At 41.9% G+C, this 25,593-nt stretch overlaps 1 protein-coding gene across 1 annotated transcript in view; it reads right to left on the bottom strand.

Annotated features, from left to right (window-relative positions):
- The window catches only part of PRPF18 (pre-mRNA processing factor 18), a gene marked incomplete in the record, with an annotated part of 376,763 nt that overhangs the window by 203,279 nt on the left and 147,891 nt on the right, over positions 1 to 25,593 (bottom strand). Inside the window, 1 exon segment of the mRNA XM_044087940.1 lies at positions 22,428 to 22,541. Within this exon segment, the coding sequence (XP_043943875.1) occupies positions 22,428 to 22,541 (114 nt within the window).

The raw sequence follows: 25,593 nt of genomic DNA, 5'->3' as shown, positions 1-25,593 counted from the left end.
TACAGAGGGACTGATGAGGAGGATGATGACTTGAAACACACTGAGCAGCGACAGTTATAGAGGTCATTTTGTGAACCAGGGCAATGTGATATCAGAGATGGTCTAGGAGAACTGAGCAATCAACAAGATTGAAGGCTCTGGTGAAATCAATAAAAATGTCTCAGGTAATTAGGCCTTTGTCCATTCCAAGAAGAATGTTGTCATTGAGTGCCCAGAAAGTTGTGGATGTACTGTGACCAGACCAAAAGTCATGCTGCTTTTTACAGGGAAGGTGGCATTGGTTGATTTACTGAGTCAACTGTAAGTACAGTCATTTTTCTATAATCTTATCAAGAACAGCGAAAATAGAAATAAGTCGAAAGTCTGATGTATTGGGGGGACTAGGTTTCTTAAGGTGGGGTTTTTAAATGGCATTTTTCCAGATATTAGGTATAATATTAAGTGTAAATATACAAGTTGTAGATATCGTTTAATACCTTTACTAAATTATAATACATAGGCAAATATACATTTATAAAAATGAAAACAAACCATATCAACATATTCCTATTTGCAAACATTATACATCACATATATTTTGCATATTTATCATCAATACAAAATTACATAAACTGCTCAGCTCTTGCCTTCCACTAAACCTTACTCCTCCTCCAAAACTTTATTCTGCATGTTCTGTTTCCATCATTTTCTTTTTTTTCTATGTAATTTGCTCCTACCCTTTTCTAAAGATCTCACTTCCATTTCTTTTATCTCTGTTACAATAGTCAATATGTCAAATACAGTTGGTCTGGACTCCGATTTCCATTTTCTAAAAACTGCTTTTTTGGCAGCAAAGTGAGATTGGGCCCCTTCAGGATCGAGATCAACTTGGTATCTGGCTCTTGTACCACAACAGGTTTAGTTTATTTAGCCCTCTGTACGGTTTGCCAATGTTTCTACATTGGAAAAACAGAAAGAAGGTTGAACCGTAGGATTTACGAACACTGTTATAGTGTTACTAAAATGGACGAGAAAAATGCCCTATACAAACATATTAAAAATAATCCTACTCATGGTTTTAAGTTTGGTATCCTGGAAATAGTTAGTAAGGATCCCAGAGGGGGGGAATTGGACCAATAAGTTGCTTAGGGTAGAAACTAGGTGGCAACTTATGGTCAATGCAAGTGAAATCCCAGGTATTAATGATGCTATTAGTATCAAACCTGAATTGAGATATAGAGCTAATAAAATAAAATAAAATAATTTAAAGTATAATACTTTATTGAATTTTACCCCTTATAGTTTTTTAAGCATCACATTCTCATCATCTTTTTTTATATTTTTTTATATCTTTTTTATATTTTTTTTATGTGTTTTTATGTTTTTCATGGGTTATCAAATGATTTTTTAAATATTTAAATAACTATATACATAAATTAAACAACACTGTGTTTTTTAGAATTTAATGAGTTCATTAATTGATTAATTAATTGATCTAAGGTATAAAAGCTGAGTGATTTCAGTAAACCATTGTTCTGAGGAAGTCTATTTGACGAAAGCGCTTGACTGTTTATTCACACACTTTATTATATAAAATAACAGTGTTCAATGATCATAGCACCTTTCTTGTCTGTTGATTTCATGTGAGTGTACGGGGACTAGTTATCGGCTTGGAAGTGGTTTTCTTGGTTAATAGTCAATATGTCAAATACAGTTGGTCTAGACTCTGATTTCCATTTTCTAAAAACTGCTTTTTTGGCAGCTGCCAAAATTAAACTTAACAAGGCCTTACTACATCTAGGCAATTCAGATGTTATATCCCAGCTCAAAAAATGTCATTTCCTTAGTTACATCCATTTGCTTACCCAAGAGTAGTACGTAAGGAATGTTTGAAGTCTGGCAACTCATTACACTCCAAAAACATATGTTCCCAGTTACCTCTTTATTCCCCATCACAGCAAAATCTATCAACCTGAGGGAAAATTCTTTGGACTCTGTTTGGGGTATAAAAGCACTTATGCAAACACATCTAAGCAAAAATCCTATACCTTCCACACTTTACGTATCTGGGAGCCATATACATGTCCTCCCATTGTTTCCTCATGAATTGCTTATCCAATCTCTCTGCCCATTCTTTTCTAACCTCCTCGGATCGATTCCTAAAACTGAGAGTACTTTATATGCCATACTAATTATCCTTTAACAGCAGCTTCTGTTATAGACCAAATTAAAAACTCTACCTAGGTCTTTTACTTAGGATTCCCCTATCCCTTTCTCTTAGCTTATATTCAGATATCAGTCCTTGATAGGGAAGGCAGTCTCAAGCCTGCAGTGCAAATGTCTTCTTTGCTTCTTCCCACTCTATTACATTTCACTCTCCAGATATCTGCCATTTCCATATGAAGCTATATCACATTTTACAAGACTTTTTGTTTTGAAGAAAAACCTTCAAAAAACACCACTGCAACACCCCCATAAGCTATTAAAACACACTAACAAAACTGTGTACATCTTCAAATAATGAAGTTTAACCCTCCTGATAGGAAAGTACAAAGTTGTGCAAAATCTTACCACAACAGTAGATGTCCTTCTCTTCACTACTGCAGTGTTTCTTACAATAGGGATCCCATGCCAAGAGCAGTCCGGCATCCGGCCAGTATAGCTCAGTATACCAACGCCTTTAGGTTGCTAAGGGAATGCTGTATGTCACACACATGCTCCAAGCATACAGTGTAGAGCATAAAGGTGACACCCGGACATACCATCCTCAGAACTGAGAGCCCCAGTAGGAATGCCAGTCCAAGGAATAGAGAGGTACAAGGCACATCCAGAATGGAAAAGAACTGGGGGGGGGGGGTGAATACTGCAACAGTGAAGAGAATGACATCTCCCATTATGGTAAGATTTTACACAAATGAACTGTGTCCTTCCATTTCACTGTTGCAGTATTCCTTATTATAGGGACAGTGAAAACGCTCAAAAAGAACAGATGGAGGATGTTCAGTCATAGCCTCACATCAGGCTTTGTGCCCACTGAATGGCGTACAGCAACAGTTATCCCACTCCACAAGGGGGAGTCACCACTGATCCCGTGAACTATCGCCCTACTGGAACGTATCATCATGAAATTCATAAACAAAGACACCGGTAACCTCCAAACTCTGGACCCCACCCAGTTCGGGTTTGTGAAAGGCAGATCATGCCTCCTGAACCTGATCGACTTCTTTGAGGCAGTCACCAAAGCCGTAGATGAGGGTAAGGTGGTTCACACAGCCTATCTTGACCTCGCCAAGGCTTTTGACACCATCCCCCATTCTGGAATTATAGCTAAACTCACTAAACTAGGTATAAAACCCTACATCACAAGATGGGTTGCCAACTGGCTCACTGACAGAACCCACACTGTAAAAGTTGCACACTCCAAATCTGACCTCAAACCAGTTACAAGTGGAGTACCACAGGGTTCAATCCTGGGACCTCTCCTGTTTGGTATCTACTTCTCTGAAGTACAGGCTAACACAGAAGGCCTCTGGCTAACAAAGTTCACAGATGACTGCAAACTAGGAGCCATAGTAGAGCCCCAAATGATATGGAAATCCTACAGAAGGGCCTCTCTGAGACAGATGCCTGGTGTCAGAGCCATGGCCTCAAGCTCAATGCCAAAAAGTGCATGGTCATCCCCTTTGGTAAAAACTCTGTACCCATGAACTACTACATAGACAGCAGTCTACTTAACACCGAATGGGTGATAAGAGACCTTGGGACCCAGGTGGACAGTAGTCTATCCTTTGATCGTCACATCACCACAGCAGTCAGGAAGTCCTTCTACGTGGCACACCTCATCATAAAAGGGTTCTTATCCAGAAAAAAAGAGATTGTTCCCCTCTACTCGACACTTATTAGACCCATTATAGAGTACAACGCCCCTTTTGGAATGTACCTCATAAGACATCTGCAGCAGCTGGAAAGGCCGCAGAAGTACCTCACAAAGAGGATTTCTGGCCTCAAACAGATGCCCTACACTGACAGTCTCAAAAAACTCCAGCTTTACTCCGTAGCATATCGCCTACTCCTAGGTGATCTCTGCCTAACATATAAAGCTATGTCAAACCCAGAGCTGTTGGACATGCTACACCTAAAGAAACCCCAATCCCTCCGAGCTACATGCTCTAGGGACCTAAACCTTGTCACCACAATAAACAGGACATGCTGGAGGGACAGATTCCTGTCCCAGAGGCTTCCCATACTCTGGAACAGGCTACCCATCTATGTCAAGCAAAGTTCTTCATTAGCACTCTTCAAGACAAATCTTGATGAGTGGATGGGAAAATAGGAAATAAACCCCGGGGATAGCTTATGTGTCTCTGCTAGACAGTGGCACAGGAAAATAACTTTCTTGGGTGACGCAAGCCAGGGAACCTTTTTGGCTAGGCTTACGTAGGCCATCAGGCCAATAGCCTAGTACCTACCTATGAAAGACTAGCAGAGTTCTCTAGGAACCCATGAAGGAAGGTCCTAGCAAAACCAGCTCTAGCCCTGGATATCACATCCAACCTATAGTGCTTGATAAGAGTATGCACAGAGGTCCAGGTAGCTGTCTCAAGAATACAGCTAGTATCTAAACACTTGAAAAATGCTCCAGAAGCCACAGCGGTCCAGGTAGCTGTCTCAAGAATACAGCTAGTATCTAAACACTTGAAAAATGCACCAGAAGCCACAGCTCTATTAGAATCAGCTTTAACCAAAGAAGGAAGGCTCTTGCCATGAAAATAAAAATAAATGGCTTTAGATATCTAAGAATAAATGGTTTACTTGGAAACAGACAATCCCAAAGATCTACAATGAAAGGATACAAAAAGCTTTGGTCTTATCCAAAGAAAATCTGAGTTGTTTATGCACATCCAAACTGTGCAAAACCTTCTCACTAGCAGATTGCGGAGAAGGGAAAACACTGGGCAAATGAACAGACTGATTAAGAGACAACTCATTCACCACTTTGGACATAAAAAAGAATTAGTAGGAAGGGACATCCCACCCTTATGGAAAACTAAAAAAGGGGGAACAGCCATAAGGGCTTGAAGCTCTGACACCTATATGGCAGACATAATGGCCAACAAAAGGACAGTCTTCCAAGAACAAAGATGAAAGGAAGCTGAAGCCGCAGGCTCAAAAGAAGCCAGAGTCAATTTCTCCAAAACAAAATTAAGGTCACAGAAAGAAAGGAGGGACAGGCTTCCTGGGAAGTCTAACATAAAGGACACCTTTAAGAAATTGTTTAGCCTCAAATCTAGAGGTTAAAGGGGTGCTACAGGCAGACAAGCAGAAATAGTTGACAAGTGGGCCTTAACAGAAGAGTATGCCAATCCAGCATTGAGCAATTCACACAGATAAGAGAGAACCAAAGGAACAGCCACAGAAAGTAGATCCAGGTTATGAGAAAGACAGAAAACCTCTTCCATTTGGATAAGCGGGATTTCCTAGCAGTGGGTTTCCTGGCCTCCTGCTGGACCCTAAGCATCTCCTCAGATAAAAGGTGTCTATAAGGAATCAAAATCCTATCACCCACAGTTTCAACTGAAGAGTGGACAGGTGAGGATGGATGAGAGATGCCATGTATTGTGCAAGTCTGTCAGGTAACTTGCGATGATTACCCTTGGCTAAATGCAGAAGAGGGAACCAATGCTGTCTGGGTCAAAAGGAAGCAATCAGCAAAATTTTGGGAGCATTCTGTTTTACCTTGAACAGGACTTTTGGAATGAGAGGAAGAGGAGGGAAGGCATAAAGAAACATCCCCTTCCAGGACAAAGGGAGGGCATCCACCTTACAGACCAGAGGGCATGGGGCTCTGGCAGAAAAAAAGGAAGTTTTTCTTGCAGAAAGTCTGAATCTCCACCTTTCTCTATAGTGACAGATAGTTTCAGACAAACGGGTTCTGAATATCATTCAAAGTTACAGATGGCAATGGGAAGAAATTCCTCCTTTCTAGGGGAGCAATTCCTCTTCCTCCAAACCAAACTGGTTTCTACCTGTCCGTCATTACATACTGTCCCATGAAGTGCAAGAACCTGTTCCCCTTTCCCAGGTGGGAAAAGGGTTTTATTCAAGGATGTTTTCAGTGCGAAAAAAAGTACTTGGAGACTCATTTTGGATCTTTCTTTTCTAAACCTGTTTGTGAAAACGCCCAAATTCAAAATGGTGTCACTTCACAACCTGCTACCTCTTCTTCCCCATTCAAGTTTCTTTGTAACTTTACATTTAAAAGATGCTCATCATCACATTTCTATTCATGTACACTTCAGTTTGTTTCTTAAGGTTGTTTGTGGCTAGATCACATATCAGTTCTCTGCGCCTTACCCTTTGGACTATCCACTGCATAATGACAGTTCACAAAGTGTCTAGCTCCAGTTATAGCACATTGAAGGCTACAGATTATCCATCTTTTTCCATATTTAGATGACTTACTTATCTTCGTAGTGTCTTTTTCAAAGTGTCAAGAATCTTTCCTTTGGGCGAGAGATCTCTTACACAAGCTGGGATTCTAACAGAATATTCAAAAATCTTTGACTCCTCTTTACAGGATTGCGTTTCTAGGACATCAAACTACAGACTACAGTTCATAGGTGTGTACTAGGCTAATGGCCCTGGGGCCTTTACAAGCCTAGCCCATAGGATTACCCTGGTATCGTTCCACCAGACCTTGGTTACCCCAGTGCCTCTGTTGAGTTAAGCCACTGGAGTGATCCCTGGGGTGAATTTTCTATTTCCCATCCACTCATCAAGATCTCTCTTGAAGAGGGCCAGTGAATTGCTCTGCTTGACATGTATGGGAAGTCTAGCATGGGTAGTCTGAGTTATGACCCTGTCCCTCCAGCATGTTCTGTTGATTGTGGTAATGACGTTGAGGTCTCTGGAGTGTGTGGTGCGGAGGGATTGGGATTTCTTTAGATGCAGCATTTCTAACAGACCAGGGGCAGACATGTCTTTGTAAGTCAAACAGAGATCGCCTCTAAGTAGGCGATATGAAACAGAATAGTTGGAGTTTTTTTAGTCAGTCCATAAAGGACAAATGTTTAAGGCCTAGGATCCTCTTTGTGAGGTACTTTTGCGGCCTCTCCAGTTGTTGCAGGTGTTTAGTGAGGTACATTCCAAATGGGGCATTGTACTCAATGATTGGTCTAATGAGGGAAGAGTAGAGGGAGACAATGACCTCTTTCATCCTGGATGCAAAACCCTTAGTAATGAGATGTGCCACATAGAAGGACTTTCTGACCACAGTGGCAATGTGGTGGTTAAAATAGAGATTGCTGTCAACCTGTGTTCCCAGATCTCTTGTAATGTCTTTTGTGTTCAGTGGACTACCATCGATGTGGTAATTCATGGGAACTGGGTTTTTCCAAAAGGGGATGACGACACATTTTTTTGGCATTGAGCTTAAGGCCATGGTTCTAACACCAGTCGTTGGTCTCAGTGAGGCCTTTCTGTAGGATGTCAACATCACTCAGGGAGTCAATAATAGCTCCCAACTTGCAATAGTCTGTGAACTTTGTCAGCCAGAGTCCCTTCGTGTTGGCCTGAACTTCAGAGAAGAAGATACCAAACAGTAGAGGGCCAAGAACAGAACCCTGTGGGACTCCACTCAAGACTGGTCGGCAGTCTTACTTGGAGTCAGCTACTTTCACACTGTGGGTTCTACCTGTGAGGCAGTTTGCAACCCATCTAGTGATATAGGGGTTGATGCCTAGCTTAGTGAGCTTTTCTATGATTCCCGAGTGGGGAATGGTGTCAAAGGCCTTGGCCAGATCAAGGTAGGCTGTATGAACCACCTTGCCTTTATCCACAGCTCTGGTTACTAACTCAAAGAAGTCGACCAGGTTGAGCAGGCATGATCTACCCTTCACAAAACCACCAAACTGCGTGAGATCCAGAGTTCGGAGATTCCCTATATGCTTGTTTATTAGGTCCATGACAATGCATTCCATAGCTTTGCACATCAGACTCGTGGCTAATGAGGCAATAGTTCCCAAGGTCTGTAGTCACTCCTCCTTTGTGGAGAGGGATGACTGTAGCAGTGCGCCGTTTGGTAGGGACAAAGCCTGAGGTGAGGCTGTGACTGAACAGGGCACACAGGTGAGGTGCCAGTTCACTCTGTAGTCCATGTAGAACACAGCCAGGGATATTGTCAGATCCCATGGAAGCTGTATTATTGGCCTTCAATAGTGCTGTTTTAACCTGTGCAGCAGTAATACTGAGTGCCTGGCAATCTACTGGTATTGTGACTGGTCCCTTGGGGAGGGGAGAGGGTTAAAGTTGGCACTGAATCTGTTGTTCAGTATACTGGCAATATCTGTTGGCTCGGTATAGGAGGTACCATTGTGCAGTAGCTCAGAGCAAATCTGGGTTTTGCCGTGGAGATTCTTTACATAACTATAGAAGACCTTGTAGTTTTCTTTACTATCTGTTTTCACAGCTAGCTTTAGAGAATTTGATGAGGGATCTCAACTTTTTGTTGAGGCTGATAAGGGAATTTTTCCAGTCTTGGGACTTCTCCTTATTCCGCATCAGTTTCCTCCTTCTGTTGTAGAGTTTGTTTATGCCAGGGGACCACTATATTGACTTCCTTTTTTTGGAGGAGCGCATCTTGATTCTGTTGGGTATGGCGAGATCCATGCATTTGTATACGTGTTGGTACAGTGTATTGGTGTATGATTCAGCTTTCATGCAAGTGATCTCCATTTGCATGGGTGCCATGAAATTAGCCACCTCTGTTTTTAGAAGCCCAAAGTTAGCTTTGGAGACGTTCAAGAGCTTTTCTTCCACAGGAAAAAACAGATTTATGTCTAGATGTATTTCGATGGTTTTCCACTCACACTTCCGTCACTGTGAGAGACTACCTCAGGATTTTGGGTCTCTTGGCTTCTATGTTTCTTATGACATCCCTGGCAAGACCCCATATGAGAAAGATGTAGTGGTATCTGAAGTCTCTTTGGTCCCAGCACCAACACCCCTTGTCTTTTCAGATACCAGTGCTGGAGTTTACCAGAAGGGAATCACTTGGTGGAGACACCAGATATCCCTAAATCCAGGTCTCCTCTTCTCTCTCCTTGTTCCAAAGCAGTCAGTCACCACAGACATTTCAGACTTTGCTTGGGGAGCAGTTTCAGAAGGGATAAAAGTGCAAGGTGTGTGGGACACCAAAGACAGACACAAGCACATAAATATAAAAAAGATGCTTGCCCTGATCATGGCACTCAACTCCATGAATTATCTCTGGTCCCCGGGACCTCTTCAACTTGTTATAAACAATACCACAGTCATGTGGTACAAAGAACAAGCAAAGGGGAATCAGGTCACATGCCCTCTGAAGACTAGCTGGGTTAGCTTGTGATATAGCGTCACAGCACAATCTCACTCAACAGACATCATACAATCTTGTCAGAGCAAATATGTGTGGCAGACAAGCTGAGCAGGACAAAAGCAGACCCCCATGAATGGAAACTAGACTGGGGATCTTCCAAGAACTGATCCATCTGTGGGGAGTTCCTCAAGTAGACCTACTTGCCTTCGGTATGATCAATCAGTTGACAAGATTCTGCTCCAGAACTCATGCAAGAAAGCCTGAAGACAAAAGATTTTTTTCTTCGGACAAGATTGTTCCACCATGCTTTTCTACTTTTCCCACTAATATCCAAAGTATTTCTGAAGAATCAGAAGGAATCTCCCAAGATCATTGTGGTGACTCCTTTCTGGCCCAGGCAACCGCGGTCCTCCCTTCTTTCAGAAATGTTCAGGGGCAATCATCAAAAGCTTCCTTACAGACTGGATCTACTCACACAAGAACACGGGGTGCTTGACACACCATCACCAATTAACTTAATCTGATTGCCTGGATGAGAGAGTCTTAATTCCCTTTATCACCTGTTTACTGAGGATGTGCAGCAGTACTAATGAAGGCAAGAAAGCCTGCTACTAGAAAATCATATATTAGCAATGGAAAAGTTATTTTAGTTGATGCCAACAACATAACCAAAACCCATTCAGGACAAATTTTTCTCTGGTTTTACAATATTTATGAGAGTTACTATCCTTGGCCTTTCTTACTCCTCTGTCAAGGTTCCTTTACCGGCCATTTCAGCACGTCTGCCCATGGATCCTCCTCATTTAATGCATTCTCACTTAAAAGTATTTTTTAAAATGGGTTTTGCATAACAGGTCTCCAAGAAAAATGGTGATCTCCTCCATGGGATCTCAACTTTGTGTTAGACAAGCTAACACTTATTATTTAAAAAGTAGTTATGTACTCACCATAACATTCCATATAAGTTCTTCATCTCGCCTTCATTCTTTACTGATGGGTTCGGAGCCGATCCTCAGCTCTGACTCGGCCAACTGCAAAAGCTCAAGGTCTTCAACCAGCTTGAGGTCAACTCCCTATCCCATGATGCACCCTGATCTTCCCACAGATCTTGTTTGCTGCATGCCTACTTAGTAGTATAAATATGCTACTCAGAAAGTTGGATAAGAGACAAAGCACTCTATATGGACCACAAGTAGACTGGATGGGGGTTGGAGGTGGGATGTAAGAATGAAGGCGAGATGAACAACTCACATGGAACATTATGGTGAGTACATAACTTCTTTATGTGAAGTTGTTCTATCTCGCCGTTCACTCTTTACTGATGGGTAGCGTTCCAAGCACCATCTTCTTGGGTAGCTCACAGCAGTATATTCATCAAAACTGTGGAACCAAAGGAGGCCCTGTCCCTAGAGGCCTTGTCTACTTTGTAATGAGTGATAAAGGTATGAGGTGTTATGAGTGATAAAGGTATGAGGTGTTGACCAGGTAACTGCTGCACCAAAAGAGTCTAATGTAACCATGGAGAAAAGGCTAATGAGGTTGAAATAGCTCTAGTAGAGTGGGCCTTTACTTTTTGTTGCAAGGGGGCATTTTGTGAATTATAAATGAAGGAAATGCAATCTGATAGCCACCTTGACAAGGTTACTTTCGTCACTGAGGTACCCTTCGTTGACTATGAAAGGGAAACAAATAGTTGATCCGTTGACCTGAATTGTTTCGTTCTGTCTAGATAAAATTGTAGTTGTCTATAAACATCACGTTTGTGCAGCATGTGTTCCATCCTATGTCATCCTAAACCACTGCATCTGGGAACCACTACAAACCCTAGGATTCAACCAGGCATTAGACTACTTCAATAATATATTTACCAATGTTTTTGACAGTCTCACACCCAGCAAGAAGATTAGAGTGAAAGCTAACTATGCAACCTGGCTAAGTAGAGTCTTACTAAAAGCCAGGGTTAAAGCCTGGAAGACTGAAAATACCACTAGCTCCAAGCAATATTATCAACAGCTTAGAAATAAGACCAAGGCTGAAACCAAACAAAATAAACAAAACTACTTCCTTAGTGCCCAAAACAAATATTCAAAGAATCCGCAGAAATTCTGGGACTCTATTAACTCCTTACTAAAACCAGGCAAAACTACAACTCCAGCTCCAAACTCTACAGATAATACTCTTGACATAGCCACTCAATTTAATCACCACTTCACAACGTCCATCTTAGCCCTCTTCAGTCAGTTATCCAAACTTAGCCTACCACAAGCCCAACCCAATCTATCCCATACTTCTCCCTCCTTTACTCCATCACCTGTTCCCACCTCTACAATCAAAAAACTCCTCCTAAAGCTCACACCCACCACACTAGCAGCTGATAGCATACCTACTGCATACCTAAAAATGGCTAGTGACTCCCTATCATATCCTATCTTCATCCTAATCAACCGCTCCATACAAGAATCCTACATACCCAAACTCTCAAACGTATCTCATATCATTCCTCTTCATAAAGGGGGCAACTCCTATGACTTCTCCAACTACTGACCTATTGCCATCCTATGTCCCCTATCTAAAATTCTAGAGAAATGCATCCACTTGCAAGTCATGACATTTCTTAACACATATAACCTCCTATCTGCCACACAACATGAATTCCGCCCACATCACAGCACTACCACGGCTCTTCTTTCCTTCTCTAATCTAGTTAACCTCCACAGGAATGACAACAAATATGCATCTGCCATTTTCCTGGACCTCTCAAAGGCATTTGACATGGTCTCTCACTCCATCCTGCTAGACTCTCTAACCTCAATATCTTTCACCCCTGCTACTATAGCCTAGTTCAGAAGCTACCTATCAGACAGGCAACAATCTGTCCAGTGGAAAGGAACTCTATCCCCACATCTTCCAACCACCATTGGTGTTATACTGGCCCCACTACTCTTCTCTATATTCACAAATAACCTCAATAGCCCAACCCAGCATGTGACACTCTTACAATATGCAGATGAGTCAACCCTGATCCCCTCTGCCTCACCTCCCACCATTCTAGAGTCAACCCTGATCCCCTCTGCCTCATCTCCCACCATTCTACAGCAACTCACTCACAAAACTTTTAACTCTGTAGAAAAATGGATCTCAGGTATCCAACTTATCCTAAATCCCAAGAAGACAAAACTACTACTATTCTCTCCTAATAGATCAAAAACTCCCCTCTCCTTCTCCATCACATCTAAGGACGGCACTACCATCTCCCCTTCTAACCACACCAAACTTCTTGGCATTGAAATTGACAATCTTCACCTTGATATCCACATCTCCCATACCATAAAATGAGTTCACAAAAAATGGGCTCACTATATAGGCACAAAAATTGTACGCAGCTTACAATAAAATAGCTAAGTTTTCTACAAACTCCACTTACAGAACACATCACTGTACTGCACTAAAAGAACTCAAATGGCTAGAGTTACCGCAACTTCTTAACTACCTACAACATTCTCAAACACCCTGAACCCCCCCCCCCCCCCACAATATCCAATCTCCTTATTCACTACACTGCAAACCGGCAACTTCGATCTAGCAAAATATCTCTCCTCTGCATCTCCAGGGAAAATAATAAAGCAGGGAAAGCGCTCTACTCCCACATTGTTACTAGAAACTGGAACTCTCTTCCCCATTCTCTGTCCACTGCCCCTACCACCTCACAATTCAAAAACTCTCTCAAATCACATCTCCTTAGTACCTGGTTATGCCTTTGCATCACATAATCTTACCTTCACTGCTTTCATCTCCCCCTCTCACTTTCTGACTCACCTTAACTCTCTATATTCAATAACACAGCCAGTTCCCTCTGCTACACCTGCAGGGCATCTGCTCCTCTCCTTAGGCACAACAGCATACACCTGCATGTTAATTGTAATATGAATGTCTAACTGTTGACTGTTGGAAATGCTTGACGCATTTCTTCTCGTGATGACTATACAGCACTGTATAACTGTCATTACCATTATTTTTATTGTTTCTTTTTATTATATTTCTCCTGTTATTGCTTATCACTTATTTTGTATCCCTAATATGTTGTATCTTTATATTGTTCACTTTATATGTTGTATCTTTTTGTTAATCGAAATGCCGGGGCTTTTCTCCCCGGGCCTCCATTGTAAATGGACCTGGTCCAGTTGGAACTTCCCGTTTAACAAATGTAAAATAAAATAAAATAAATAAATAAATAAACTATTTGTGTACTGGGGAAAGAAAACTGGCAACTCAATAGATTGGTTAAGATTTGCCTCTGAACACACTTTTGGTAAAAAGAATGGATTAGTTCTGAGCGAAACTCTGTCATTATGGAAAATCAGATAAGGAGGTTTGATGGTTAGGGCTTGCAGTTCAGAAATCTGGCAAGCAGAAGTAATGGCTATCAGACAAATAGTCTTCCATGAAAGGAATTTCAAAGAACAGGATGAGACTGGTTCAAAAAGAGGTAGTATGATTCTGGATAGAACAAAATGTAGATTCCATGACATGACTGGAGCTCTGATTGGTGGCCTCAAATGAATGGCACCTTTAAGAAAGGCTTTAGCAAATTGATGCGACATGACATTACAGCCTTGGAAACCAAAATGAAAATTTGATATCGCTGCTAATTGAACTCTGATGGTAGCTGCAGTTGCTCCTTCGTTGAAAAGTTTAGTTAGGAATTCCAATATAGGTGGGATCGGAGCTAGTTAAGGATCAACATAATTCTGAGAGGCCAATAAAGAAAATCGCTTCCATTTGCTAAGATATAACTTTCTGGTAGATGACTTATGAGAGGATGTTATAATATGTTGGGCCTCAGCTTGAGAGGTTGTATATCCTAGCTATTGTGGGAATTGGAGCAGCCAATTGAGGGAAGGAAGTGAAGGATGAAGAGCCCCTGATGAATGGGTCAACAGATCCAGAACTGGGTCCAGTATCCAGGGCTCTTCCAAAAGATGAGGCTGGAGGAAGGGAAACCAAATTTGCTGAGGCCAGTAAGGGGCTATTAGTATCATGGCCTTTTCCAGTAGTTTTGCTTTCTGTAATACCTTGGGAATCAGAGGGAAAGGGGAAATGCATAAAGGAGACCCAGGGGCCAATTTTGAACCAGTGCATCCCTTGGGGCTTCCCCCGGCTGGGGAATTAGAGCAAAGTAGCTGCTGCATTTTGTATTTGTTAGGGTTGCAAAAAGATCGTAGTAAGGCTGGCCCCACCTGTGGAAAATCCTTTCCGCTACTTAAGGACAACTCGTGAGGCAGTAAGATTGCCCTGTTCAGCTTGTCTGCTATCACAGTGGATTTCCCCAGGATGTGCATTGCTAACAGAAAGTGCTGGGAGGAGACTGCCCACTGCCACACTCTCATGGCCTCTTGACACAGAGGGTAAGACATGGTTCCTCCTTGTTTGTTGATGTACCAGACCACTGACGTGTTGTCCTTCTGAATTGCAATTGCTCCCAGAGGTAGAGAGTCTTGAAAGGACTGCAACGCCAGAAGTACTGCTCTCATCTCCAGGACATTTATATGCAGATGAGCCTCGTGTTTCTTCCACATGCCTTGGGCTGTTCTTCCCTGAAAATGCCCCCCCACCTCCACCCAATCAAGGAAGCATCAATGGTCACTGTGGCTATGGGATTGGGTAGAACAAATGGACGTCCCTGAGATACTTGTTCAGACATCAGCCACCACCGAAGATCCTTCTTGCACGCATTCATTACGACAATTTGATGTGACACTGGAAGTTCCTGAAAGGACCATTGAGAGAATAGCAGACATTGTAGAATTCGCATATGCATTTGTGCGAGGGGAATGGCAATGTTTGCTGCTGCCATCAATCCCAGCAATCTGACTACCATTGAGACTGCTTTTTTTCTTGTAAGCAGGTCTGATACTTGTTCTCATAAAAGAGAAATTCTTTCTGGAGGCAGACAATGCCATAGAAACTGTGTTTAGTTTTGCTCCTATTAAGACGGTCTGTTGCAATGGCGATAAGGCAGATTTTTCTGAGTTGATGGTAATCCCCACTTGATTGCATAGGTGTAAGGTTGTGTCCCTCGCATGAATGAGTTGATGCTTGGTGGTGGCAGTGAGGAGCCAGTTGTCTAGATATGGAAACACCTGGAATCGCAATAGTCTCAGGTGAGCGGTGATTACTGCTATACATTTGGTGAACACACTGGGGGCTGCAGTGAGACCAAAGGGCAGAGCGCAAAATTGATAATGGCTGGCTCCCAGCCAGAAGTGTAGATGATCCCTGGATGGTCTGTCCATTTTTATATGGTAGTATGCATCCTGAAGATCTATAGAGCACATCCAATTGTCTTTCCCCAGAAAGGGAAGTATTGACTGAAGTGGGACTATCTGGAACTTTTTCTTTTTCACTGACTTGTTTAGTCTGCTTAGGTCCAGAATAGGTCTCCAGTCCCCTGTTTTCTTAGGAACTAAAGAGAACTTTGAGTAAGTTCCGGATCCTCTTTGGTCTGCTGAGAATGGCTGGATCACTCTCTTGTCCAGCAGTCTTTGGACCGCTAAGGCTGCTGGGTCCCTGTGACTGGGTAGAACGTCTAGGATTTTCTTTATCAGAGGGGGTGGGGTGGCAAAGGGAATAAAGTATCCTCTGGATATTATGCTTTGTACCCAGCTGTCTTTTGTTATTTTTAGCCAAGTGTCTAGGTAAAAAGATAGGCATCCCCCAACTGCCTCCAGAGATGGACAGTCAGGCCCCCTCTCAGGAGCGCTGACAGGGCTTGCCAAAAAACTGCTCTCTGTGGCCTTAGTTATGCGTACCCCCTCTGCCGCGTGGATGGCATCTTCCATTATTACTCCCTCCTCTGCCTCTAGAGGGGGTGTCACTACAAGTGTTTTGGAAAGATCCTCGAGACTTCCGGAACCATATCTTTCCACCTCTCCCTCCCTTTGGGGTAAGGTCTGTTTGGGGTAGAAAAACAAACACCGACAGCAGACAAGGTCTTTCAGTCTTTCTCACTCCTGGTAAAAGTTTCCTTAACCTTAGGTCCGTACCGTCAAAGGGAGTGTTAATGAAGGAAGACTTAAAAGGTTCTGCAAAGGAACATAACCGCATCCAGAAATGTCTCCTGAGAGCGATTCCTGTATCTGCTGCCCTGCTCGAACCATCAGCTGCATAAGACAACATACGCATGGAAGAGTTCACTATCGAGTTAACAGTGGAGAGCTGGGAAGTTACTTTGTCCGAAACTCCTGCAGCTACTGAACCCTGTAGGGTATCTTCTAGCTCATTCAGGAGATCCCTTTGCAATCTGGTAAAATGTGTGCGGTAGTTCAGCAATCAAAGGACAAAGGCCTCTGAAATGAACATACACTTCCCGTATCTGTCCATAGCCCTAGATTACCTATTAGGAGGATGAACAGAAGCAGAAGTCTCCGATAATTCCTTCTTGGTGGCTGCCGCCACCACCATAGCATCAACCGGTACTCCTTTGGTAAGGTAAAGTCCGCCTTGTGGGCTGGTAATAAATGTGTTAGGCCTCCTAGGGACAGGCTCCGTGATGTCTGGGGACTCCCACGCCCTTCGAGTGAGTTCCAGCAGCTCATCGAAGGCTGGAGTTACCCAAGAGGTGGAAGGTTGAGATCCAAAAGCCTTTAGGAGAACTGACTCATCAGAACGGTTAAGGGATTTCCAGCCACCCCTCTGTTTAAGAATCTCTAAGATATCTGCAAAGGAGATATCTTCTGAGGGGGACCGTGGGGACCCTTCTGACTCATCTAAGTCAGTATCCGAAGTGGCTGATTCCTGTGTGGAGTCCAAATGTTTCCTCTTGCAGAGTCTCTTTCTAGGCACTTCTTCAGTGTGGGCTTCTGGAGAGGTCTCTAAGAACATGGCTCACCCAATGGAGCTTCCTGAGACTCAGGATCTCCACCCTTCAAAGGAGCGTGTGACGAAGAGGCAAACACCGGTGCTTTCAGGGAGGGAGCTGCTCGAACTGATGGATGGTTGTCGGGGCAGACAAAGCCCTCCTCATAGCTTTGAAGGCCCCTCGGTCCTGATGAGAAGAATCCCTCGGATCTGAAGATCTGATGGAAATCATCTGCGCCGGTACAGAGGGCTTCGAGCCAGAGGTCGGGGCAGAGCTCACCCAAGCAGAGGCCCAGAGAGGTAAAGTCGGCACCAAGTCAGTCCGAATATCCTCCCGGACCCAACCGGTGAGTGTCAGACCCGAGATTCCTCGGTCAAACCTATAGAAGGTGTCGGACCCGAATTGTCCACGATCATCAGTTCCGCGCGCTCTGTCTCCGAAACGTCCATGTAAGTCGGAGGAGGAACAGAAGATGTAGGAGGAATTAAGATTGGCTCCGAAACCCCCTGGGTCGGGTGCCGATAAAATTTTTGCTAGTGCCGGTATATGTAGGAGCTTCCTTCACCACACAGTCCACATCCAGATCAGACAGTCTACTTGAGGACCGTGAGAAATGTGACGAGGCCACAGATGGTAGTATAGGAGACTAAGGTTGGAGATACCGGCTCCAAGGTCGGGGACTGGCTCCGAACCATAGCATCAGTCAGTTCTGAAGGCTGTGGAACTGATGTTGATGCTTTACTGGAAGCTGACTTTGATGCAGATGGAGATTTTGATGGCTCCATCTTCTTTGAGTGTTTGTCTGGCTTATCCAAGGATTCCTGAAAAGATGATTTAAGTAGACCTTTATCCATCAACTTTCTCTTCCTCTCATGCAACACTCTTGAGCTGAAGGAGTGGCATATAGAGCAGCTTTCTTGCAGGTGAACCTCACCCAAGCAGTAAACACATTCAATATATCCACCTGTTATGGACATCTTCTGCCCACATCTAGGGCACTTCTTAAAGTCAGACTTGGCTTTTTCTTTCTCCAGGTGTGACATCTTCCACAAGCAATTCACACAACAACCATTCAAGCCTTGTAATAGAAGGGTTTAAACTAATCAAAAAACAAAGAACTTATTTATACACCCTGTGTAAAAAGAAGGGCTGCAACTGCACTCTAACACACCACGCTAACATTAGTAAGAAAGAGAAACCTAACGGCCTAAAAATACAGCCACTACTTTATTAAACAGGAGGGAAAATGAAGCATAAGCCTGTAAAAAGGAAAGGGCTAAACACACACTCTAATAGAGAAGAACCTCTGTGCCCTATGAAAAACTACAGGCTATAACACTATTAAACACACTAATTATGCTACAATATCTATCTATATGCACTACGAAACAGCTAACACACACTTTAAACTAATTGAAAGAAGAATTAAAGAGCCTAAAAGAAAAACGCGGCCACTAATTCCTCTTAAACACACTAACTATGCTAAGTTAAGAGAGACAGGGTGAAAAGAAGGCCTAACCACAAAAAAACAGCCTTAAAGACTAAATATCTAATTCAAATGTAACTATAAGCATAAGCCTACACACTTTATCTACTAATAATGGTACTCTACTAATTTTTTTGCCAAAAACTACAGCTATAATATATTGAAGAAGAAAAAAATTCACTGGCCAGAGCTGGTGAACATCCGATCAAGATGCAGCGGCAAACGAGATCTAAGGGAAGATCAGGGTAGATCATGGGACAGAGAGTTGGCCTCGAACTGGTTGAAGACCTTGAGCTTTTGCAGTTGGCCGAGTCGGAGATGAGGATCGGCTCCGAACCCATCAGTAAAGAATGAACGGCGAGACACAAAAACTTCACATCATTTGTTTACTGGGGAAGAACGTCCGACTGGGCAAATTTGCCCATTTTCAGCAGAGGCACGGGGAGAAAAGCTCCAGATAACAACAACATAACAGTCAGTATTTTAAACAATAGTGAAATAATCAGAGAAATTATAGCAATAAATCACATAGTAAGTTAGTAATAAAGCTAATAGGATCACTTAGTAACACATTTTGGCTTTACACTTAGTAACAAGAAATCATTCAGTGGAGCAGTGTCTCAGAGATACAATAGCTTAATTTAACATGTTCCATTTGAACCAGCTACCCTGGCTGACTTGAAGTTTTTAACATGGAAAACTGTTTTACTGACTGCTCTCACCTCTGTAAGAAGAGTATCGGAGTTGTATGCTCTTGTAGCGAGTCATCCCTATCTCATTTTCCACAAAGACAGGGTTTCCTTGAAAATTAATCTCCCTTTTATGCCTGGTATCAGAGTTTACTTTAAGCCAAACTCCCCATCTCTCAATTTCTTTTCTAAACTAAAAATAAGGGAAACAGGATACTTCATGTCCTGGTTGTCCTGAGAAAAGTCAGGTACTATCTTGACAGAATTAAATCTTTTAGATCTTCAGATAATTGTTGATTTCTTGTGAAGCTAAGAAGGGACAACCTGTTTCAAGCAGACTATCTCCACATGGTTGTCTACGGCTATTACCTTTTGTTATACTCACCACTATTCCAGGCAGGGTCAAGGCCTGCTCTACCAGGACCTTGGCTTCATCTATGGCTTTTTTGAAAGGGTTGGATTCTAGAATTATTTTTGAAGCTGCTACTTGGTCCTCTGTACATAGTTTACAAAGCACTATATGCTTGAGTTCTTCTCTAGGTCAGATTTTGCAAAGATTATTCTCCAGGGGATCCTGAACTCGTCTCCTTCCACCTCCCAAATGTAGCAAACTAGGGTAATCTAGCTGTATAGCTAAGGCAGTAGTGACCAATATGATGAACACAGCATAGTTGTACAAGTAAACTTACCTAACAGTAGATATTCAAATGGTTACTACTGCAGTAGCCACTCCCTCCCTCCATCCATCTTGGTTTTTGGTGTGTTGCTTATGTCAGTGTATGGTTATTTAATTTTTGCTCTTCCTAGGATTGTCCTTTCAGGGGTGAGCCCCACCCCACCCTCTCTCTCTGTTGGCAGGAAAGCTCTGAAGGACTTGGTGCCTAAACTTGTAGCTTTGGAAACTGGTCTGGATATAATCCATGTAGCAAAGGCTAATACAGCTGTGATCATTTGAGCATCTACTGTTATGGTATATTTTCTTACACAACTGTACTTTCCACCTTTTTCACTGTGTTACAGTGACAAAGAAGTTCGACCCAAGTATGACTGAAAGGACTGCCAAATATCAGCATGTGAATTTTTCTGACATCTCAGGAGATGTGCGTCTTCCCAAGCCTCCACTGAAGCTGTATGCACTGACTTTCCCTCATCCAGGGCCTTGGTGACATTCTCAAAGAAGTCAACCAGGTTCAATAGGCAAGATCTGCTCTTGACGAATCTGAACTGGGTGGGGTCAAGTGCTTGGAGATTGCCTATGTCCTTATTTATGAGATCCATAATAATACACTCCATGGCTTTACAGATCAGACTTGTCAAACTAATGAGGTGATAGTTTCCAGGATCGGTAGTGCCACCACCTTTGTGCAAAGGGATGACAATGGCAGTTCTCCACTCTGCTGGAATGAAGCCTGTACTTACGCTGTGGTTGAAGAGGGTGCTCAATGGTGAAACCAGTTCTTGCTGCAGATGGTGCAGTGTGCATCCTGAGATACTAATCAGGTTCCATGGAAGCTGTGTTCTTTGCCTTGGATAGGACCTGTAACACTTGATCTACCGGGACAAGTATCAGGGATGTCGAAAGAGCCTTTGGAGGGGGGTGGGACAGGGCAGTGAAGTTTGCTTTGAACCTATATGCTAGGAGGTTGGCTAAGTCAACAGGATCGTTGTAAGTGATTCTTTTAAGTACTAATTCGGAACAAATCTGGGCTTTGCCATGGAGGTTCCTAACATAACTGAAAAAGACTTTATGGTTTCCCTTTGTTTTGGAGGCTAGTTTTGATTCATAATTGGCCTTGGAGGTTTTCACTAGTGATCTAATTTGCTTGTTGAGGCTAAGGAAGGAGTTTTTCCAATTTGGAATTTCTTCCTTTTTACCCTTGGACAACAGTTTCTTCCTTTTGTTGTAAAGCCTGTTGATAAAGATGTCCACAAAACAGGTTTGTGTTTCCTTGAGGAGCAGGTTTTAGTTCTATTGGCCGAGTCCCTGTAGTAGTACAGGTGCTTGTATACTACATTGGCACACTGTTCTGCATAGTTGTCGGCATCCTCTGAGGGGGACGATGGTGTGAAGCTATAGATACCCTCCCTTAGGAGTTGTAGTAGACTTTTGACAATTTTTTTTTAGCTTAACTACAGCTGGGGGGCAGTGAGTGGGATAGAAACTGCAAATGAGACAGTCCGATGATCTGATCTCATCATGAAAGAACATCCTATTGGAGTGGTGCAGTGGTGGCCCAAGTTGTGAGAACCAAGTCCAGAATGTTATCTCCCCTTGTGGGAGATGAGACGAGCTGGTCTAGTGCATTAGAATTGATGAACTCAAGGAATCGTTGAGAGAATGCATTAGTGCAAAAATAGGCCACCCAGTCTGTGGTGGGGTAGTTGAAGTCACCAAGGATCAGGGTGTTATGGAGTACCTTGATGGAGTCAAGGAGATCCAGATAAGAGGAGTGGGTGTCCTGAGTCATGGTGGGGGGTCTATAGCTACCTATAACTTGGATGGGTGCCTTGGCAACTGTCAGCTGCACTTGGGAGTAGTTCCAGTGAGTCATGCTGGCAAACCAGTTTGGAGGTGTGCCTGCCCTTAATGAAGACAGAGACTTGACCACCATTACTCTTCCCTACCTCATTTTTGGGTTGGAATGTGTGGAATGAGGTATAGCCTGGTAAGGCAGGGGTGCTCTCCGCAGCCCTGAACCAAGTTTCCGTGAAAATAGGTTCTGTCCTAGTCGGGCTTTCCTGGTCAACAAGTGTTATTATAATAAAATAAAATAAATATTAGCTAACCTTTCTTCCATTAAAATGAAAACACCATTATATGTAATGACTGAAAGGGTCCAAAGTAAATATATGCAGTTGATAAATATTTCATTACACACAACAGACAAACTCCTCTTCACCTTCATGCAGTTGGAACTAAGCTGCAAATCAGGTCAGCACACTTAATAATGAAACCTTTGAAATAATTAAAGAATAAATTTAAAAAGTCAAAATTCAAAAAATAAAATTCACAAATGAATTGACACAAATTAACAGCTTTATTACATAAAACAAACTCACCTTGTTCACTTCAGGGGCTAATATTTCTATTTTCCTTAACCTCTGAAATGCATCATAATCTGTTTCACTAAATAATCTGACTGGCTCACCTCGCTCACGTAGCCTCCTTATCACCTGAAAGCAACACAAGTGCAAATAAGTATATTTATTAGTGCATGCATCCATCGCATAAAGAACAAATGCACACCTTTAAATTGGCACTACAGAGCAAAATACTTGTAGTTAACATATTTACTTCAGTCTGGGAACGAATGTTCATACTTGTTTCACTTCAGCAGTCTGTGAAAGAATGCTAATACTTGTAAATGTTGCAAACCAATGTAAATGCTACTTCCCTGGTTTATTTCCACAAAGTAAGCAGCATTCAGCAAGGAATACATTATGAGGTCTAACTGTGATCCACCAATAAAAAATATATTACATATATCAATTATAACCATGAAGCTGATGAATACTCCAGTATTGAGAAAGGCCATCTTCAGAAGCACCTTCCTTGATGGACTCCCCTTGCTATTATTCCCATTAGATGACAGGTAAGGGCGGTCTCTGTAAGGATCCAAAGCAGTATAATCCACCTGCTCACTGCTAGTATCTTGCTGTATACCAGTTCAGGAGATGCTGACTGCTATAACTAGAACTATGCACTGATGTCACCAACCAGTGGCTGAAAAACTTGACAATTCTAGAGGCACGGCTTCACTGCACACATTGCTTGTACTTCAGCAAGAAAGACACAGACTGTTTCAGCCTATTTAGACAGCACAGAAAACAGCAGCAAATGAAAATTGGCCAAAGTACCCCATAAATGTGACTGCGCATTTTAATAAAACTTTATATGCATAACGTAACGATCAGTGGAACAGCATTATACAGCCATTTGTTTATCCAGTATATTAGCACTACAAAGATGTTTAAAAATTACAGAAGGATGCAGAGAATGTCAAAAAAGACCATAGTCTGTAGCTAAGACTACAGGTTTTAAATACTGTCAATAACAGCATAGCTAACATAAAAGCCAATCACAGCAAACTATACTTTAAGAAATACTCTGATACATTGAAAGTGTAGCAGATTTAACATTTATTATATATTAATATATGGAAAGAATGCTTTGTGGACTTAATTTTTAAAAAGTATAGAATGCTAACCTCCTCATATATCCTAGGCTTTCTTAATATGAATTGTCTGTACAACAGCACACAATTTTATGCCTTTTCTGCAGAGTTCATAAAGACAAGCAGACGAATGAAAAAATTTGATTTAATTGAAAGAGAAAGACATAGCCTTAAAATAACTGCTTTAGTTTAAAAGTAAAATAAGAAGCTAACTCAACAAAACATTTTGCAAAATGTAAAATCAGTCAGAAAGGTGCCTGTCATGTACACAACTTAAGCTATTTTATTCAGTAACCAAAAAAAGTACAATTATCTAGGAGTCCCAGCACTCTTACAAAATCAAGGGATATGACAAAACCTCCATGGTGAATTAAAAATAAACAACTCTTCCCTTTTTTAATTGATATACACATGCAAGAAAAGTCACAGTTATCATACGCTTCTAAGGAAATATGAATCAGGAGGACTAAATCTTAGCAAAGCAAGCAATCTAGACATTGAGGTATGCTAGTTAAAGGTTATGGTTTCCTTTAGGATGTTTCAAGGACTTTCCGGATATGCAAGCAAACATTTAATAAGAATGCAGTCTTGAGTTCTGTAATTGAAGAAACTCTAAAGTAATTCTGTTTCAGAAGAAACTAATTTTATTAGAATTCTGGTACTTACACTGCCCAATATGCGGCAAAGTACCTAGTGTACATCAGAAGTAGCATAAAATAAAAGATTTGTTACCGTTAAACCTGTAATGACTATGATGAATTGCAAACTCTGACTGGCAGCCAACAACATACACAGAGACAAAAGACACTGACCCCTGATCAATGAATGGACCAGCGTGAAAGCAACTGCACATACTGCCAGGCACAAAGAATGAAGTGCTAACCACTGGAGTGGAGTAGTGACTTAAGAGAAATTCCCAGCCCCAGCAAGCTGTGTAATGTGATGACAGACATATGCATGCATGCACTTATACATGTGTGCATACACACATATACACCGACCTACAAGGAGGAAAGCATTGCTAGGGACAGTTGTCAATGCAGTCCAGGAATACACAAGACATTTTGCTAACATCCAGGAATACATGTATAGCACTACACATCTGTAGAACCTACAGTCATACCTGTTACAACTCTTCTCAAGTTCTCCATTGTACTTAATGTCCTAATAAAAGAAATGCAGCCCTCTTAAGTCAAGTACCCCATTCTCTGTTTACTTTGCCAGAAGGGGCATCTACTTAACGTTGCTGCCAAACCATTGCTGTGCTATGATTGATTATCTTTTCCTGCCCTCTCCCACCCTACTGCACATATGATTCGGTAATCCATTACAGCAAATTCACATGTTGCCTGCTGTGTTCATTGATGTTGTCACTGAGTCTGCCTTACTGTGTCAGCAGACTGCTCAGGATCTGTATCAACCTGCTCTCAGAAATTCAGTCTAAAATGGCAAGTGAGACAGAGCAAAACAATGCTACTTTATATAGCAAATTATACAAGAATCTAATTTAGAGTTATGAATATATCTAAGAAGCAGCAAAAGCTTTACTATTCAAATATTCTGAATAAAAGGACACTTTGTACAGATCTCAGATTCAAGTCACCTCTGTTGTAAACAGTGTCCTAAAGAGGATAACATTCTCTGTTACACTGAGTAACCAATACTGCATGTTTATTTTAAATAGTGCTTCTGGTGCACTTTACCCTCTGTCATCCAAAAATGCAAGGTGTTTTTTTTTCTATAAATTCTTCATCACAGAAAACTGAAGCTGCCTCACATGCTGATCTAATTAGAAATCAAATAACTCAATTCAGTTCAGTAGCATGCTTTGTCAAGCAGCAGTTTCAATTTGTAAATGAAGGTTAAAGAAGTGTATGTAGAATATGTAAAAAGTCAAAAAATCCAAACTACTGCTCTCACTGGTAAATGCTCTTGTGGAGACAACCAGTAAATATATAATAAAAAATGTAGCACAAGAGCAAAAGCAAGGGTCATATCTTATATTCAAAGCCAGATACTTTTATTAGTAAAACAATGGATAAGCGCTTTCA

Source organism: Protopterus annectens, chromosome 11.part0 (genome assembly GCF_019279795.1).
Source record: "Protopterus annectens isolate FY-2018-M chromosome 11.part0, PAN1.0, whole genome shotgun sequence".
NCBI classification, from domain to species: domain Eukaryota; kingdom Metazoa; phylum Chordata; order Ceratodontiformes; family Protopteridae; genus Protopterus; species Protopterus annectens.
This window is presented reverse-complemented; position numbering and strand designations above follow the sequence as displayed.